This window comes from Maniola jurtina, chromosome 3 (genome assembly GCF_905333055.1).
Source record: "Maniola jurtina chromosome 3, ilManJurt1.1, whole genome shotgun sequence".
NCBI lineage: Eukaryota > Metazoa > Arthropoda > Insecta > Lepidoptera > Nymphalidae > Maniola > Maniola jurtina.
This window is the reverse complement of record NC_060031.1, coordinates 6,522,999-6,539,712: the sequence shown is the minus strand read 5'-3', so window position 1 is coordinate 6,539,712 and position 16,714 is coordinate 6,522,999. Positions and strand designations below refer to the sequence as shown.

General features: G+C 31.7%; 3 protein-coding genes across 6 annotated transcripts; 2 read left to right on the top strand and 1 right to left on the bottom strand.

The window, feature by feature from the left end:
• Positions 1-550: 550 nt before the first annotated feature.
• On the bottom strand, positions 551-11,862 carry LOC123881025 (pleckstrin homology domain-containing family A member 3-like). Of its 2 annotated transcripts, none has more exons than XM_045929547.1 (6): positions 11,847-11,862; positions 3,526-3,645; positions 3,332-3,448; positions 2,702-2,851; positions 1,824-1,948; positions 551-913 (listed from the first exon to the last, which is right to left on the bottom strand). In XM_045929547.1, exons 2-6 carry the CDS (start codon positions 3,563-3,565, stop codon positions 707-709), a joined length of 639 nt encoding a protein of 212 aa, XP_045785503.1. In that variant the 5' UTR covers positions 3,566-3,645; positions 11,847-11,862; the 3' UTR covers positions 551-706. The 2 variants fall into 2 exon arrangements, with proteins under 2 accessions (XP_045785503.1, XP_045785502.1); XM_045929546.1 differs by lacking the exon at positions 11,847-11,862 and adding an exon at positions 3,705-3,725 and having other exon boundaries at positions 3,526-3,673.
• Positions 4,284-6,810, top strand: LOC123881027. 2 transcript variants are annotated; one of them, XR_006799395.1, is made up of 4 exons: positions 4,284-4,480; positions 4,565-4,863; positions 5,669-6,048; positions 6,082-6,810. XR_006799395.1 is itself a non-coding variant. In XM_045929552.1 (3 exons), exons 1-3 carry the CDS (start codon positions 4,420-4,422, stop codon positions 5,765-5,767), a joined length of 459 nt encoding a protein of 152 aa, XP_045785508.1. In that variant the 5' UTR covers positions 4,284-4,419; the 3' UTR covers positions 5,768-6,810. The 2 variants fall into 2 exon arrangements, 1 of the variants encoding a protein (XP_045785508.1); XM_045929552.1 differs by having other exon boundaries at positions 5,669-6,810.
• Positions 7,461-16,633, top strand: LOC123881020 (endoplasmic reticulum resident protein 44). Of its 2 annotated transcripts, XM_045929540.1 has the most exons (8): positions 7,461-7,644; positions 7,761-7,836; positions 7,909-8,151; positions 9,698-9,940; positions 10,738-11,004; positions 12,699-12,897; positions 13,589-13,752; positions 15,464-16,633. In XM_045929540.1, exons 1-7 carry the CDS (start codon positions 7,585-7,587, stop codon positions 13,722-13,724), a joined length of 1,224 nt encoding a protein of 407 aa, XP_045785496.1. In that variant the 5' UTR covers positions 7,461-7,584; the 3' UTR covers positions 13,725-13,752; positions 15,464-16,633. The 2 variants fall into 2 exon arrangements, with proteins under 2 accessions (XP_045785496.1, XP_045785495.1); XM_045929539.1 differs by having other exon boundaries at positions 13,589-16,633.
• Positions 16,634-16,714: the final 81 nt, after the last annotated feature.

Here is a 16,714-nt window from a genome sequence, read left to right as displayed (position 1 = left end):
ATTGACACCATTTAAAAAACAGGTATATTAATTTTCTTTTTTTTTTTGACTTTTTAACCAGTCTTCCAAAAGAAAATCTTTTGTCCACAAAACGCTGTAAAAAGTGTCTTACACAATATGAGAATGTCAATTTGAAAAATAAATCAATCACAGATATAAAAATATAATTGATAAAACTTTGTTCAACAAAGAGCAAAAAAAAATTGTTGCATTCTAATATTATTATTTATTACTATAATAATAATTGTCAATTATTTAATATTGATTAATATGATGCCTGTGATCAATGATCCTGCGCATTGATTTAGGCATTTTAAAAATCCCTTAGGAACTCTTTAATTTCCTGTGTAAAAAAAAAAAGTGACAAAAAGTAGTCTATGTCCTCTGAAGTGCAAGCTATCTCCATATATATTTCTTCAAAATCAGATAAACAGATGAGCCGTGAAAAAGTAACAGAGGCAGACACACAATTTTGCATTCATAATATTAGTATGGATAACAAAATAATCTGCATATTAAAAATCAGGCTTTTACAATATTGCACTACATAACTATTTACAAGCCTAAGCCCAAAAGGACACATTACATGAGAATTCCACCTTCGCTTGAACTATTTCAATATGTAATGTGACTTGACAGCTTCTTTACAAGAAATTTTTAAGTACTACATGAAGTACATTTTTTTAACAAAAGAATTTATTTTACCTCATCTACTCTCTTGGGACAAAGACCTGCCTACATTTGGTTTCTGGTTCTTAGTACTGCCACTAGTTTTGGTAACAGGTAAATTAGGAACTGGCATTTCATATGAAGTGTTGGTGACAGTGTTGTTAGTTAGTTTCATTATATCTTCAAGGGTTCTTATAAATGTGTCACATGTTGCAGTCAGGAGACTGGAAGCATCTTCAATTTTCTGAAAAATAGTTAAAATTGAATAAGATCAAAAGGCAACTTCATAGCTCTCATTCAGTTCACATACAGAAAGACACCTGTTAGCAACAGTCATAAACAAATACAGTGATCAATGTTCATCCAATTATAACAGTAGCTGTAATTGTTCAAACATAATTCTTGTAACATTTTACTTCAAAAACTAACTTTTGATTAATTATTATTGTCAATTTAGGACAGCATAATCATTATCAACTAGCTTTGTTTGAATAGCATTGTATGTTGATGGTAGATACTATGTCAGAAACCTTAACACAAGTCCCAAGAATAACTGTACAAGGTTTCAACTCAACCAGATGAACGATTGTGCGAATACAAAGGAAAAACAGACCAGACAAACATTAGTTTTTATAAAAGTACTGTAAGGATATAAAAAAAAACTTTGTTTTTGGTTTTATAATTTTTTTCTCTAAAATTCTTTATGCTTAATTATTTCTCAACAGCAATAGTAGTTTTTCTTATAATACAGATGCAAATAAGATTTTTTTTAATACTAGCTGTGCCCGCGACTTCGTTCGCGTGGAATAGTGACTTTTCGGGCAGCATGTACGTTAAAAATGTTCGCCGTGATTCTTTAAATTGACATAACTTTTTTGTTTATGAACCGATTGACATGAAATAAACACTAAATGTTAAGTGAAGCTTACTACAATATATTAGTGAAAACCGTATCTAAATCGAATAAGCCGTTTCTGATATTAGCGTGCACAAACACACAGACAAACAGACAAAAAAAATTTAATTACAAAATCGGGTTCGGCATCGATATAATAACAACCTCTGCTACTTTTTTTTATATATTTCCATTGTACAGACACCACTTTTCTACAATTTTATTATATGTATAGATAACGTGTTTTTAATATAGGTACCTGTATTGCTGGGCCTCCTTCTTCATTAGCAGCACTTTTAACAGCATGCACTTGTTGCATTAATAAATCACAATACAAATGCAATTCAGACTTTTTGTGACTCAGCGAGTCTTCTAAACAGGTCCCTGTAATGAACATTAAAATCAAATTAAAAGCAACAAATTAAGTGAGCCGATTAATTTCCTTTTATCATAAGCATAACATGTTTACATGACCTTTTTGATATTTCATACAAAGATTAGGATTGGGCTTCAACAAAAAAGTTATTGTTCAATAATAGATATCCGTAAAAGCAATGTTGTTTTGATAACACATTTGTTGATGAGTTGTTATTTGATAAAAATCTGAAATTGACTGCTAAAGTCATAACTCATACATAGGTCTAGCTTGACCTAAAAGCTACACAGTACACACTCACACACAACATACATTCTATCTATACTAATAAATAAAATTGGAGTGTCTGTCTGTAATTTCGAAATAACTACCTCATATTAAGCTCATATGGTTATTTGAACGATACCAACACTGAATCACACGTTTTTAAAATTTTTGTCTGTCTGTCTGTCTGTTTGAAAAGGCTAATCTTCGGAACGGCTGGACCGATTTTGACGGGGTTTTCACAGACAAGTAGAGGATTGATCAGGGAGTAACATAGGCTACTTTTTTAACCGACTTTCAAAAAGGGAGTTGTGTTTTTCTTCCTATGTACACCGAAATCTCCGAGATTTCTGAACCGATTTGCGTAATTTTTTTTTAAGCGATAGAGGAACTTTGTGACAACTTTCCCACGGGATTTCAGACCCTAAATCCACGCGGGCGAAGCTGCGGGCATCAGCTAGTGTTCAATATGCAACAAAGTTAGTCAAAAAGTTTACCTTTGGTATCCACTAAGGATTCTACACATGCCTTAGCACTACCTAAAGCAACAAGCCATTTTTGTCTATGCTGTGGTGAAGGTGCCCTCAAGTACATATGTTGCTGCCCAGGTATAACCAAATCCATGCGAGTGTTATCAATATTGTTCACTGTAAAATAAATAAGTTTTATTTACTGATTAAGTAACAGTAATATTAATTATTATTAGAATGAATTAATGAATATACTTTTATTGTACACCACAAAATTAGTAGAGAAAAAACACATAAAAAAGCAAAACAAAAACATAGGCAGTGCTACCTTACGATCTCTTCCTGGCAAAAAAATCTCATTTTAATAAAAATTATCATTTATTCTCATTTTAATAAATATTTTAGTTACACTGACAAATATTGGTTATGGATATAATTCAGTTCATAAAAATTAAATTAAACATGTGTGGGCTATGAACAATTGTAATAATATAATTTAGGAAGCATTTAAGGTAAGTGACCGCGACTCGCACTTATATTGTCTAGGTCGTAATTTTAATATTATGCTCAGACCTTGTCGTGCGTTTTTAATGCCGCGTACCTGTAAATCTACCTTAAGGTTTTTCGTGAGAGGTTCAAAAGAATTTGTAGTCATACCGTTGATCTGACAAACAGACACTTTCACTGAACCTTTGCACCCTTGATTGACTTCTTCCTGCGACTTGTAGTATGATAAAATTCCATTCTCTAAAACAAACCATCTGGTTTGCCAACCTGTAATAAAAATAATCTTAATAAATCATAACATATTGTTCACGAATTACATCAATAAACTACTTTCGCCTGTTTACCATTCCAATAGTTTGTCCATTTCCATAAAACGCCTTCCATGTGTTTAATTAAATATTACCCACAACTATTGGTTTATTTATTTATGTGTATTTTCTGCAATTAAATTTCTAAATTCACATCATATTCACATTTTATCATTATGACAACCATTCGTGGTCTGTGATGACAACAAATGAACAAACAAGTGACGTGACGTCTCTGACTGGCTGACAGTGACAACCAAAGAGTATTTTGATTTTATGTCCCTAATCAGCTGACAGTACCACAGTATATTATATTTTATAGTCCATTAGGCTCGACACACATTAAAAATGGACTATTAATATTTTCAGTTGGCACTCCTGAGCAAAGATCGTATGGGTTGTTTGTCTGAGGTTTTGCCTCAAAAATAGAGCAAAAGTACGTCCATGTCCAGACGTGAGTCCATAGCTTATATACTATGTCTGTGACTAGTATAATAGTTATCTGTGCTTTATCGTAGTGAGTAGTGAGTACCAGTACATACCTACTCTTTGGTGGACTTCGTCTGTGTTGGTGTTAGCTGGCGGGCGTGCTCTGCCTTTTTGGAGTGTTTTTTTTTGTTAAAACTAACTGGAAAGCGCTCTAAGGGGGTGCCGTGCGTATGTCGGCGAGCGCGGGCACAGATGGGGTCCATACTTGTATAGTTTAACTAACTTGTTACAAAAAACTACAAACTTGACATTGGCTAATCTTTGTAAAGCCAGACGAGAGAGAAAAAAATAAATACTCTGGTTACTATGTATTTACTATTTTGATTTTTGCCACACCCCAGGAATTGAATTTTTAATTTTTTTAAATTTAACAACTTTTAATTAACGAGCTATTCAATTTTAATAACTTCGAAGCCAGTGTGATTTAGCAACGACTAGAATATGTTTGTAAATCAAATTGTATGGATGCTTACAATTTTAACAGTTATTTATTTTGTTGGAGGTATTTAAATTGTATTAAGATATATTTATGAAATTAATTTAACTGAAATTTTCACAATAATCTCATCTATAATACTTTTTGCAGTAAAAAGTCTCGAATGCTATGTGTGTGAAAATCAAGAAGATAACACTGAAAAGTGTGTAAAAACTATCAAAACTTGTGAATACAATCAAGATGTTTGTTTAACTGAAATAAAGTGGGGAAGTACTCCCTATTGGTCACAAGGTGCTAAGAAACAGTATTACATATCAAAAAGATGTTCAAACAAAACTGAATGTGCTACAACTAGGCAACATTATATGCCTCTATGCACTCATATTTGGTATCAAGATTGGATTTGCTCTGACTGTTGCAGAGGTGACCGTTGCAACTATTATATTATTGTGAGTATTTTATTATCCCTTTTTTGCGTACTATACCGTAAGGGTAAAAACGGAATCCTATTAATATCACTCTGCTGTCTGTCTGTATGTCCGCGGATCATAGGTCTAGAGACCTATGATCGAGCTAGAGCTCGTAGATAAAATGAGTTACAAACCTGAAATTTTGGTACTTGGTGTAGAATGTTGATCCAAAACCAAATATTGAATTAAAAATTCAATTAAATTACTTTTCAAGGGGGCTCCCATACATGAAAAGGAAGCTGAAAAATTTTTTTGCTTAGCCTAGCATGTGGGATATCATTGTTTAGAGCTTAGAGTTGAGTAGAGACCTGATACAGTGCAATTAGCAGTCAGGTTTTTGAGTGCAATTAGCAGTCAGGTTTTGAAAACTTAAATTATTGTTTTGATTCCCATTGCAGGGGCTACAAATCTAGTAATTACAACACTTTTGTAAATTACCATTAATTAACTATAATTATTTCTTATAATCACTCACATATGGTATCACACTAATATTATAAAGGCGAAAGTTTGTATGTGTGTGTATGTTTGTTACTCCTTCACGCAAAAACTACTGGATGGATTTGGCTGAAATTCGGAATGGAGATAGATAATATCCTGGATTAGTACATAGGCTACTTTTTATCCAGGAAACCCAAAGAGTTCCCACGGGATTTCGAAAAACCTAAATCCACGCGGGCGAAGTCGCGGGCGTCAGCTAGTAGTAATATAAGCTAAGCTGATTCCTAATTCTAGTTATAAGTATGCATCAAACTACAAACAGGTTTTTTTCATTTTTTTACAGAGTGGAAGTGAAACTATGAAGCCTACACACACTGTTTTATTAGGAATAGCACTATTGGCATGCTTACAGTTATTTAACTTTGACTATTATTTACAGTGAAAAATGAATCAATTTGAATGCAGTTAGTAATTACATATGAGTGCCTTTTTATATTTTTTAATACTTTTATAATGTTTATGTATATAATATTGGCCTGTTTCCATTATACCAGTAGCATTCCAGTCCAGCTATCAAATTCAGTGCTGGATCGCAAGTAGAATAACTAATCTAAACCAATTCTGAAATGCACTGAATCCAGTAAGGGATGCATCCCAGTAACTGGCCTACTTTTAAATCCAGTGCACCCATTCCAGTGATAGCTTTAAAAATTAAATTAGTTTGTTAACATGTTAAGTACCTTATGTTATGTTAAGTCCTTTAAATCATTATCACTATATATTATAGTCTTTATAAATCAACGGCTCTTAAATTAATGGAATAACTAATGTAGATAAATATCATGCCCTGGATTTATTACATAGCATTAACGGACTGGAATGATAGAATACACTGTATTCTATCATTACTGGGCTGGAACAATGGAAATGGGCCATTCTGTTTTACTTATTAATTGTGTAAGTATGACAAAAATATGCATATATCGCAAGTGAGTCATCTTTATTGCAAGATGGTGAATGATGGACAGCTTTCATAGCAAAGCAGCAAAGAAAATTAATATTGAAATTAAGTATTTTATTGATGCAGCAACAAAAATGAAATCAATAAAGAACTTAATAAATTCTACTTATATCTAGAATAATGTTGTTAACATTTTTTTTTCCAATTGAATATAATATTATAACTATTTAGATTTTAGATAATAATATTCCATTCAACCATTGTTTTTCTGATAGTATATGTATTTCATTTTAGTTATCATAAGTAGGTTTAAGGATTTAATAGGAAAGAAATCTCATAGGTAAATATGAAAATGATAAAATGATAAAAGTTGAAAAGCTTAACAATAAGTCTAATTTTAATTCAAAGTAACAATGTTACTGCTTGTGCATTTATCCTTTTTAGGGTAAAAATTGTTCACTTTTAGTCATAATCCATTCATACACATTCCGTCCAATAAAATGTTTTTTGATAGGTTTATATAATTATGTTTTTTATTTCCGCATTATGATTTATGAACCTTCAACTTACCATTAAAAATATAATATTATGTGGTCCACACTAACAAATGGAAAAGGTTGTCTTGTTGTGAAGGCTCAAGAATAACATAGTTTGTTAGTCTAGTGGTATAGCGATGGGTATGTGTAGGTAGGTATGAGTTCACCCATCTTAACATCGAAAAGTTCACAAAGAAACATACGTTATCTACTCATTAGCGAGAGCAGGTTATCCTATAGTTCGCGTCAGGTCGAGATGGTAATCGGCGCAGAGTACATTCGCAGTACGCTACTTACGCAGTAATCGGGGAATGAGGGTACACCCGCGCGTGCCCTCAGTGCGGGTGAGAGATGATTGGTCACCATCATCGAGAAAGTCGGTTATAAATGGCTAGAATCCAGAGCCGTAAAGCCAGTTTAAAAAAAATCTATAGTTTTATGGTTAAGTTCTTAGTAAGCTCTTAAAAGAGTGATATCCAGGGCTGTAAAATAAATAAATAAAAAAGTATTTTTCAGTGGTTACGTACTGATTATTATACTCTTTGGTGATGACCTATTGGCGTAGTGATTACATACTCTTTGTCAATGGTCTGTACAGGGTAAGTAATAATGTTCTGTGGTCTGTACCTTTTGTTTCTGGTCGGTGGTCTGTACTCTGTGGTGTCTCAGGTCTCAATTTGGTGATTGAAAGAAAAGCCGCATTTTATTTTATTAAAATTATTGACGCCCGCTTCATTTTAGCATTAATTGTTTTACTTAGAAATGTACAGAGATTTAAAAAACATGTTTAGTTATAAAATCTTAGCAACGATCGTGATATTGGTGAGTAAAAATTCTAGAGTTTTTCAGTGGTACACGTATCAATTTGCTTGTTGATTTTATGGTATATTAAATTATAGTTAACTAATTGCTTTTCGCACTAAATTGTTATGTTTTAGATCTGCCACAGTTTTTACAATCCTACTGATAGCGGTGCTGTTCAAATTACTCAGAGCAATTTAGATATGGTGTTAGGTAAGTCTCGGCCTATTATGAAAAAAATATTGTATTCATATCAGAGAATTAATGTCTCTTAATTTGTTTTAGCGTCCAACGAAGTGGTGTTTATAAATTTTTATGCTGAGTGGTGTAGATTCAGCAATATGCTGATGCCAATATTTGACGATGCAGCTGATGAAGTAACGAAAGCCGGTTACGACCCTGGCAAAGTGGTGATGGGAAAAGTAGACTGTGACAAGGAAGGGGCAATTGCAACGAGATTTCATATATCTAAGTACCCAACTCTTAAGCTGTTTAGAAATGGTTCGCCAGCTAAAAAGGAGTACAGAGGTAATTTGAATTATTCAGCAAGAACATCATGGCATGTCAGCTTTAAGGTTGTGTGGTAAAAATAATATTACTAAAAATAAGCAGGAATATTATTTTGGTTTTGCAAATGTGAATTGGCTCTTAACACTGAGACCAAATACAACAAAATGATAGGTATTAATAAAATAGATTATGATAATAGTAATGGTATACAAATGGCACATATTCTACATTTGTATGCACAGTTGCTCATAAAATATACATAAACTTGAAAAAATCATTAAGTAATTGTAACATAATTGGTCTTTAGGTTAAACATGTAACATGTGTGTTGGACCTTGAAAAACCTGATTGTTTAAAAAATTAGCAATTTTAATTATTAAAATAATATATAATATTATATTTTGTTTCTAAAAACTGTATTATATTAACTACCCAGAGTTGGTGAGATAATTTATTCATTTCTGAAAAGTTCAATAAGCATCTTAATGTGAAAATCAGCTAAAAAGAAGAAGTCTTAATTTAATGTCACCATCATATTTGTATCTAGTGACTGACGATTGTTATAATCTGTACAAAATGACTTCTCATGCGCCATTTTAACTGTATGGGTCAACCATCATGCCAAAAGTACCTTTAAAATAGGGACTAAAATCATACAATTGACATGATTTTTGACACAAAGTTAAAATGGTGCGTGAGAACTAATTTTATACACATTATACAACATAGTTTTTCTTGTTAAGGCTTGAAGGCATTACATTGCAAGTTATCAGCCTATAACACTCATCCCCATATTCTCAAAAATCTTTGAAAAGAGCATGCTTATTCGACTATTGGAATATTGCCAGAAATATGACATTATAGAAAAAGAACAGTTCGGGTTTCAAAAAGTTAAATCTACAACACTAGCTATTTATACTCTACTAGAAGTTGTTCTTTGTAATACAGACTCAAAAAAAACTACCACAGGACTTTCTTCTAGGTCCTAGACCTTTCTAAGGGCATTTGACTTCGTAAGACACAATATTCTAATTAGTAAATTGGAAACCATAGGTATAAGAGGTCCAGTGTTAAAATGGTTCTCTTCGTATTTGCAAGATCGCTATCAAGCAGCAATAGAAATCCTGATCGTTTAGTTTTGAACTAGGACTAAGTATTTTGTAAAAACTTGTGTCATGTTGTGTATTAAAATATTTAACAAAATCCCTAATAACATCAAATTATTGCCTTTAAATAGATTCAAAACTGGACTATTTAAATGGCTTAACATGCTCAATTTTTATGAGCTTGAGGAATTTTTTGATTTAAAATTGAGTAGATACTATGGACTTTGAGTGATGTTAACTTCTAATGTTTCACGTACGTAATTTTCATGCCATTCCATGGCAAATGTGGTGATACCAAAACAAATTTATAATAACTATTTTAACCTGCATTTAAGCAAATAAAATTGATTTGATTTTGATTTGATTTGATTTGGAAGGAACCTTGGATGTTAATTTGCGTGGCTTTCTTCATTACTCTTCAATTTTACTTGTAATAATTAAAATATTATTATTTACAGGCCAGCGTTCTGTTGAAGCATTCGCAGAGTTTATTAAAAAGCAGTTAACTGATCCTGTTATCACATTTGGCCATCTAAAAGAGCTTCATGACCTGAGTGAGGAAAAGAGGCATATTATTGGCTACATGGACCGAAGAGACCAGCCTGAATATGATGTCTTCCGTAAAGTGGCAGCCAGCCTTAAAGATGAATGTCTGTTCCACGTAGGATTTGGTGAAGCTTCACAGCAAATGCATCCGCCAGGTATTAAAGCCAAAGTACCTTTATCAAAGTAGGTACACTTTAGAATTTTAAATATCAATGGGTCAATTTTACAAGTAAATGAAAGTGAGCTAAAGGTGATAAATTATTTACATCATCAGTAAACCCAAGAGATTTAATATTTTGTAGATTTCAAGTTGTTTAAAACCTTGTCATTGATTATTTACTTGGATAACACTGTTATCTTAGGTCATAATCGCCTTGACCTTATATTTCTGTTAGCAACCATTGTTAGTTATGCCATTGTTATGATAGAACTGTAATCATGAGATTCTTTTGTTATGGCCAGGGATATATAGGAAAAGGTATCATACCAGGAATAGGCAGTGCAATTTGGGGTGTTAAAAATTATATTATTAATCAACTCTGGGATTGTAGGATCCTGCATTTAAAAATAATGTTTGTATTCTTGTGTATTTGTTTTGTCCATTAAAAAAACCAATGTGTCAATAAAATACATAATCAGATTACTCAAAATAACAATGTGTCACACGTCACAAGCACATGCACTCATTGTACCAAACAACAGGAATAAACTTTACCGTCTCTTTCTTTCGTACTTAGATATTATCTTCATTAGCCTTCTCATTAGAGAGCCACTACATTAAGTATTACATTAAATACAAAGTACCCTTCGTACTTAATGACAATTACCATCTCATAATAATTATTTATTTATCATCATGAATTCTGTGAATTTGCACTTTCTATTCCAATTATTTTTAAATAAGGAACAAGTAAATATAAAAAGATGTTAATATAGTTTTTAAATGTTACAGGCCAGCCTATTGTTGTATTCAGAACGGACAAAAAAAGATCAGTTGAACCCGATGAGACATTCCATGGATCATTGCTCAACTTTGAGGAACTATACACTTGGGTGCAACAGAAATGTATCCCACTTGTGCGTGAAATCACATTTGAAAATGCAGAGGAACTGACTGAAGAAGGATTGCCATTCCTTATCCTGTTCCATAAGCCCACTGACACAGAGAGTGTGAAGAAATACAAAGAAATTGTCAGAAGAGAACTTGAATCTGAAAAACGTATGTTGGAAGTTTTAACATATTATTGACATGACCTTTGCATGGGTGGGATTACCTATGGCCGAAATTAAAATTAATCAATCTATCCTATCTGTAATCTGTCTTTTTTTGCAAAAAGACTATGTACCATTTCTGACCAAATAACAATGTGGCCATTGACTGTTTAAGAATAATTTGATTATTGATTTAGGCCATACCTAAGTCTATCTATAGACTAAATATGAAATGTTTAAATGATAGAAATAACCGGCTAAGTGCGACTTTCGAGTCAGACTCGCGCACCAAGGGTACTCAGATATTTTTTCTGACATTTTGCATGATATACCAAAAACTATTCTGCATAAAAATTAATAAAAATCTGTTTTAAATGTACGCGTAAAGCCCTTTCATATGATACCCAACTTGGTATAATTATCTTCCTTTGTAAATTGAAAATACTAAATTTTATTTGTTCATGAACACATTTTAATTTTTTTTTGTGATGTAACCACTAATTTACGGTTATCGGATTTATTCCTTTACTTGTGCTATAAGACCTACCTACTTGCCAAATTTCGTTTACTTGATTCTAGGTCAACAGGAAGTAGTATCCTATAGATTTTCTTGAAGGACACCACATACGGACAGACAGACAGCTAGTCAGACAACAAAGTGATTCTATAAGGGTTCCGTTTTTCCTTTTTCCCTCTAATTAATTAAGTTTAATGTAGTTTACATTGAACTTAATTTAGTAGCTTAAAGGTAAAAAATATCATAATCTTTCTAGCCACCTATACCTCTTTTTCAAAAAGAAATAATATTATTTGCATCATCCATATAATTAAGTTAGTATGCTTTTTAATTTAAAATTTTAATTCTTGTGATAGTTATGCAAATTGTATTTTCAAATTACCTTTTAGTGATTAAGAGCAGGATATCATGTTGCTACTGATAAAATCCTATTAAGGGAAACAATTTAGCCAGAATTTTTTCTGTTATAATATTAAGTGGTCTTACATTTTGTATTATGGTACAATATGGTATTGTACAATAATAATTATTCTTTGGTAAATCTAGACTAGCTACTGGGAATTATCACCGGTATCATCAACATTTTTTACTGTTGTTACCTTAGCTTAATGGTGTATTTACTGTAATTATGGTACACAATGTCTCATCATAATCATGGCATAGGTATATAACATCTACAATAGACAGGAGAATGAAGGAGTCTTTTATCTGGTTCATCCAACCTTTTGAACTTTTTTTCATGGTCTGTTTTTCATATTTGCGTTTTTTATATGACCAAAGTGCTGAGTCTAGTGTTTGAAATACATGTAAGGATACCTTTCAGTAGGTACATTTACTCCTCAAGCATTCCTATTTCACTAGTATCAATACTTCAATTTCAATACTACTGCAGGATGGGAAATTCTATATGTAAGCTTTTAGTTAAATCCAGCCACACTTCACTGTGGTTCAGTCTGTATTTAATTATCAGAGAAGTAAAATATGCATAAATCTCGTACCTCTGGTAACTATGAAATAAAAAGTATATAAAAACGCTTCCATATAGAAATGTAACATTGTGTAAATATTACAAATCAATCCATCAAGTACTTTTCGGGTTTTACAGCCACAAACATATGGAAGCAGAATTTTTATATATTATTATATGCATATATTATAAAAATTATTTTATCTTCCATTTGCAGAAAACATAAACTTCCTAACGGCTGACGGCATAAGGTTTGAACATCCTCTGCATCACCTCGGCAAGTCGCTGTCAGATCTGCCCTTGATCGCCATCGACTCATTCCGGCACATGTACCTCTTCCCAGATTACAAGGATATGGAGAAACCTGGAAAACTCAAGGAATTCCTCCAAGATTTATACTCCGGGAAACTTCACAGGTCAGAAGGTTCATTATTTATTTTGTTCCTAATCATAATCAGTCTGTATTTTATGACCTACATAATTATAATTCATTCATCACTTGCTGATGCGCGTGACTTTGTCCGCGTGGATTTACGTTTTTCAAAATCCCGTTTGAAATCAAAGATTTTCCGGGATAAAAAGTAGCCTATGTGTTAATCCAGGGTATAATCTATCTCCATTTCCAGCCAAATCCGTCCAGTAGTTTTTGCGTAATTGAGTAACAAACATCCAAACATCCACACTTTCACATTTACAATATTAGTAAGATTAAGATTAATATGAATGCGAAAGTCTGTCTGTCTGCTAGCTTTTCTCAGCTCAACAGTTCAACCGATTTTGATGAGGTACAGAGTTAGCTATAGAAATAGGTTACATCCTGAGGATGTACATACATGGGCTACTTTTTGTACTGGAAAATCAAAGAATTGCCACTGGATTCTTAAAGAGCCATTTGTTTAACCGAATTATATGAAATGTGGTACAGAGTTAGCATGCATCCAAGAAATTGACATAGACAACTTATTATCCCAGAAAACCACAGAGTTTTAAAAGACCGAAATCCACGCGGCTGAAGTCGCGGGCATCATCTAGTTAATATATCTAGAGATATAAAATGTTTAGTATGTCCATTTATAGATTACATTTAAATATCTTGTTTGTTTGCAGAGAATTCCATTATGGCACTGATGCACCAAATGTGGTGCCCAACGCAGACATAAAGGTGACCACTCCACCAGAGTCCACATTCAAGAAACTTGCACCATCTAAGAACAGATACACTCTCCTGCGAGATGAATTATAAGGATCATTGCTAGTATACAGTTTTGTAGGTAATTTTGCCACTACAACATATTTCTATTCAATAAATTAATTCAATATCTCATTTATTTTTCTTTTCTTATATTTTTTATTTACTATTATGGTTGTTTTTCATTTCCGTATTTTATATGCATAACTACAAGAGTAAATAAATAGTTTGATTATACAATACCAGTTTAATATTTAAAATGTGCTTGTAAATGTTGTATGATTAGTTAAAATTATTGTATAATATTATAATAACACTAGTGATGCCTGCAAATGTCTGCGTGGATTTTGAAGTTTTGAAAATTCTGTGGGAACTCAATTTTCCGGGATGAAAAATAGCTTATATCACTCTCCAGGTCTTCTTCTTCTTAACTATTTCCACGCAAAAAGTCACATTGCTCCATCGCAGTGTGATTGAAGGACAAACCAATTTTTATAACATGATCCTGTATTTTTTTAACTATTTCTTTGTATTATAAACATTTCTTTTACAATCATTCATCTGAATTGTTTTTCGTCATACAAAACAGATGGCAAACATAATATATTAAAATTAAATTTTTAAGTTTATTTATTTAGAGTAAGAAAAATTGTGATCTAATCTGACATGCAATCTTGATATTGATCGCCGTGTACCTAATAATATTATGTACTTCAAAATTGATTAAACAGATTTTGACCACACAACAATAGAAATATAGTTTTTTGAGAAGTAAATGACAAAGAATAAGCAAATGTTAAATGTGTATTTTATAACTATCTGGTAGTAAACTCACGGCCTTTCCGTAGTTTAAAACAACAGTAACAGGCAAGCATGCATAAACTAACATATTATTTTAATACTAGTTGATAGATAGTTGTTTTTAAAAATAAAATGCAATCTGTCTTTGATCCTGTCTGCCCGAGATAGATTCTCTCTTTTGTTTGATGTAAAAAAGCAGACAGATATGAGATATAGTATTTCAGCACATTTAAGTTTGCTTGGTGAATTAGAACAAAAATATGTTACAGTACGGTACATGCTAAGTTAATGCAAAAGTATTGCTTCTCGTTGGTCATAGTATATAACCAACGAGATGATTGTGCAACGTTTATCGAAATTAGTTTGGAACTCGCTCAAATATTATAATCAATATAATTTGCGATGTTATTAAGTGAATGGTATGATTGTGACAAACATTAATTAATTATACGATGTACATTTTATTCACTCTGTTCACACGTTTTTTTTATTAATACTTAATTTAAAGAGACGGTCAAGTGCGAGTTTTAGGGTTCCGTACATATTTATGAATATTACATTTTGGGTGTATGAAATATTTCTGATTGGAGCTACAAGTAGAACATCACAATAAACCGTAAAAGGAAAATCCAAAAAATGTTTAGTTTGGTCACAGGTTAGAAACTATTTCATAAATCATTGTTTTCAGTTGTTTAAATACAGTATATGATACATACCGAAATTTCATATTTCTAACTAGTCTAGTTTTTGAGATAGCCCCTGTCACAAAAATGGTCTAAAACTGACAACTTTGATGGCATTTCTTTATTTTTTAAGATAAAAAAAAATATTCGTACTCTACTCAATGAGCTCTAAACAATGATTCTAGGGTAAAAAAAACAGCTTCTTTTTCATGTAGGGACTTGGGAGCTCCTTGTAAAATAATTTAATTGAATTTGTTATTCAATATTTAGTTTTAAGTCAATGTTCTACATCAAATAACAATATTTCAGACCTGTGATCGGCGGGCACAGACAGCAGAGTGACATTAATAGGGCTCCGTTATTACCCTGTGGGTAGGGAACCCTAAAAACAAGAATTTATGTAAGTGCGTAAAGAAAGACGATTGTTGTTACATATTATGTAGATGATTATAATTTTATGGTAACTACTTAATAGTTTTTATAACTATTGGAGCTGCTTTACTGTCTAATATTTTCTAATAGTATTTTTTGTAACTTCCATTATAATTCTGTTTATTTTATTGGGACATTCAAATGGTATGATTTCTTTCTTAAATACATCAGTATATTATATTGTTCTGTAATATTCTATTTTTGATATGGTCCAATGTGTAGTTATTTATTTCATTGGTTTGTATATGAAATCAGTTTTCCGCTAGTTATAATATCTGGAACTGAGGTTGTTGTATATAAATCGAAAATTTCAATTGGTGTATAAAACACCGTAACCGCAATAAAATATTTTAAAAAGAGCAAAATTTTTGACAAAATTTTCAACGCAAGTATAAACACTGTTTTAGTTGTAAATGAAGGACTTTACTACATTAAGATCATGTTTTAGATAGTTTATATATCAAAAGAATTTGCTTTCTATATTCATACTAACAATTTGTATACCTAAGTATTAAAATAATTTTATAGACATTGAAATTCATAAAAAAGGCAAATGACTTACAAGCTTGCACCAATTGCAATTTTCAGTGTCAATTTATATTAAGGTATAAACCTAATAATAATATTACGCCTTAAAAAGTTAGGTTCGTACAAAAATTGTTTTCTCGTATTTAATAGCTCTTAGACCAATGAATAATGCTGTGTAGTAAAATTTTGCATGCGATTTTAACTCAGTCTAAGAGTGGTTCTTAATCCGAAGCATTTAGCTAATTCGTTAATTATGGTATTTACTTAGATCTAATTATATTTAATTTAAAAATAAGATGCGCTTTGTTTTGAAAAATGTTATTTCTAATTTTTAATCGTTGCTTTTGCGTAAAACGTCCAGGAAATTGTATTCTAGATGAATTTACATTCCTCTCTTCAAAAAAGTAAAGGAAATGTAATTTTACTTAAATTATTATTAACCATAATATTGTGAAAATAGTGTACAAAGTGAATGTTTCGTGACGTGTGACGTGTATTGTAATAAATTTTTGATCCTCACCTGTTTTTAATTTTAATATAATTAGGAGAATTGAGTACGTACCTACGTAAATGACTGACGATTTCATTTTACCTTCAAAC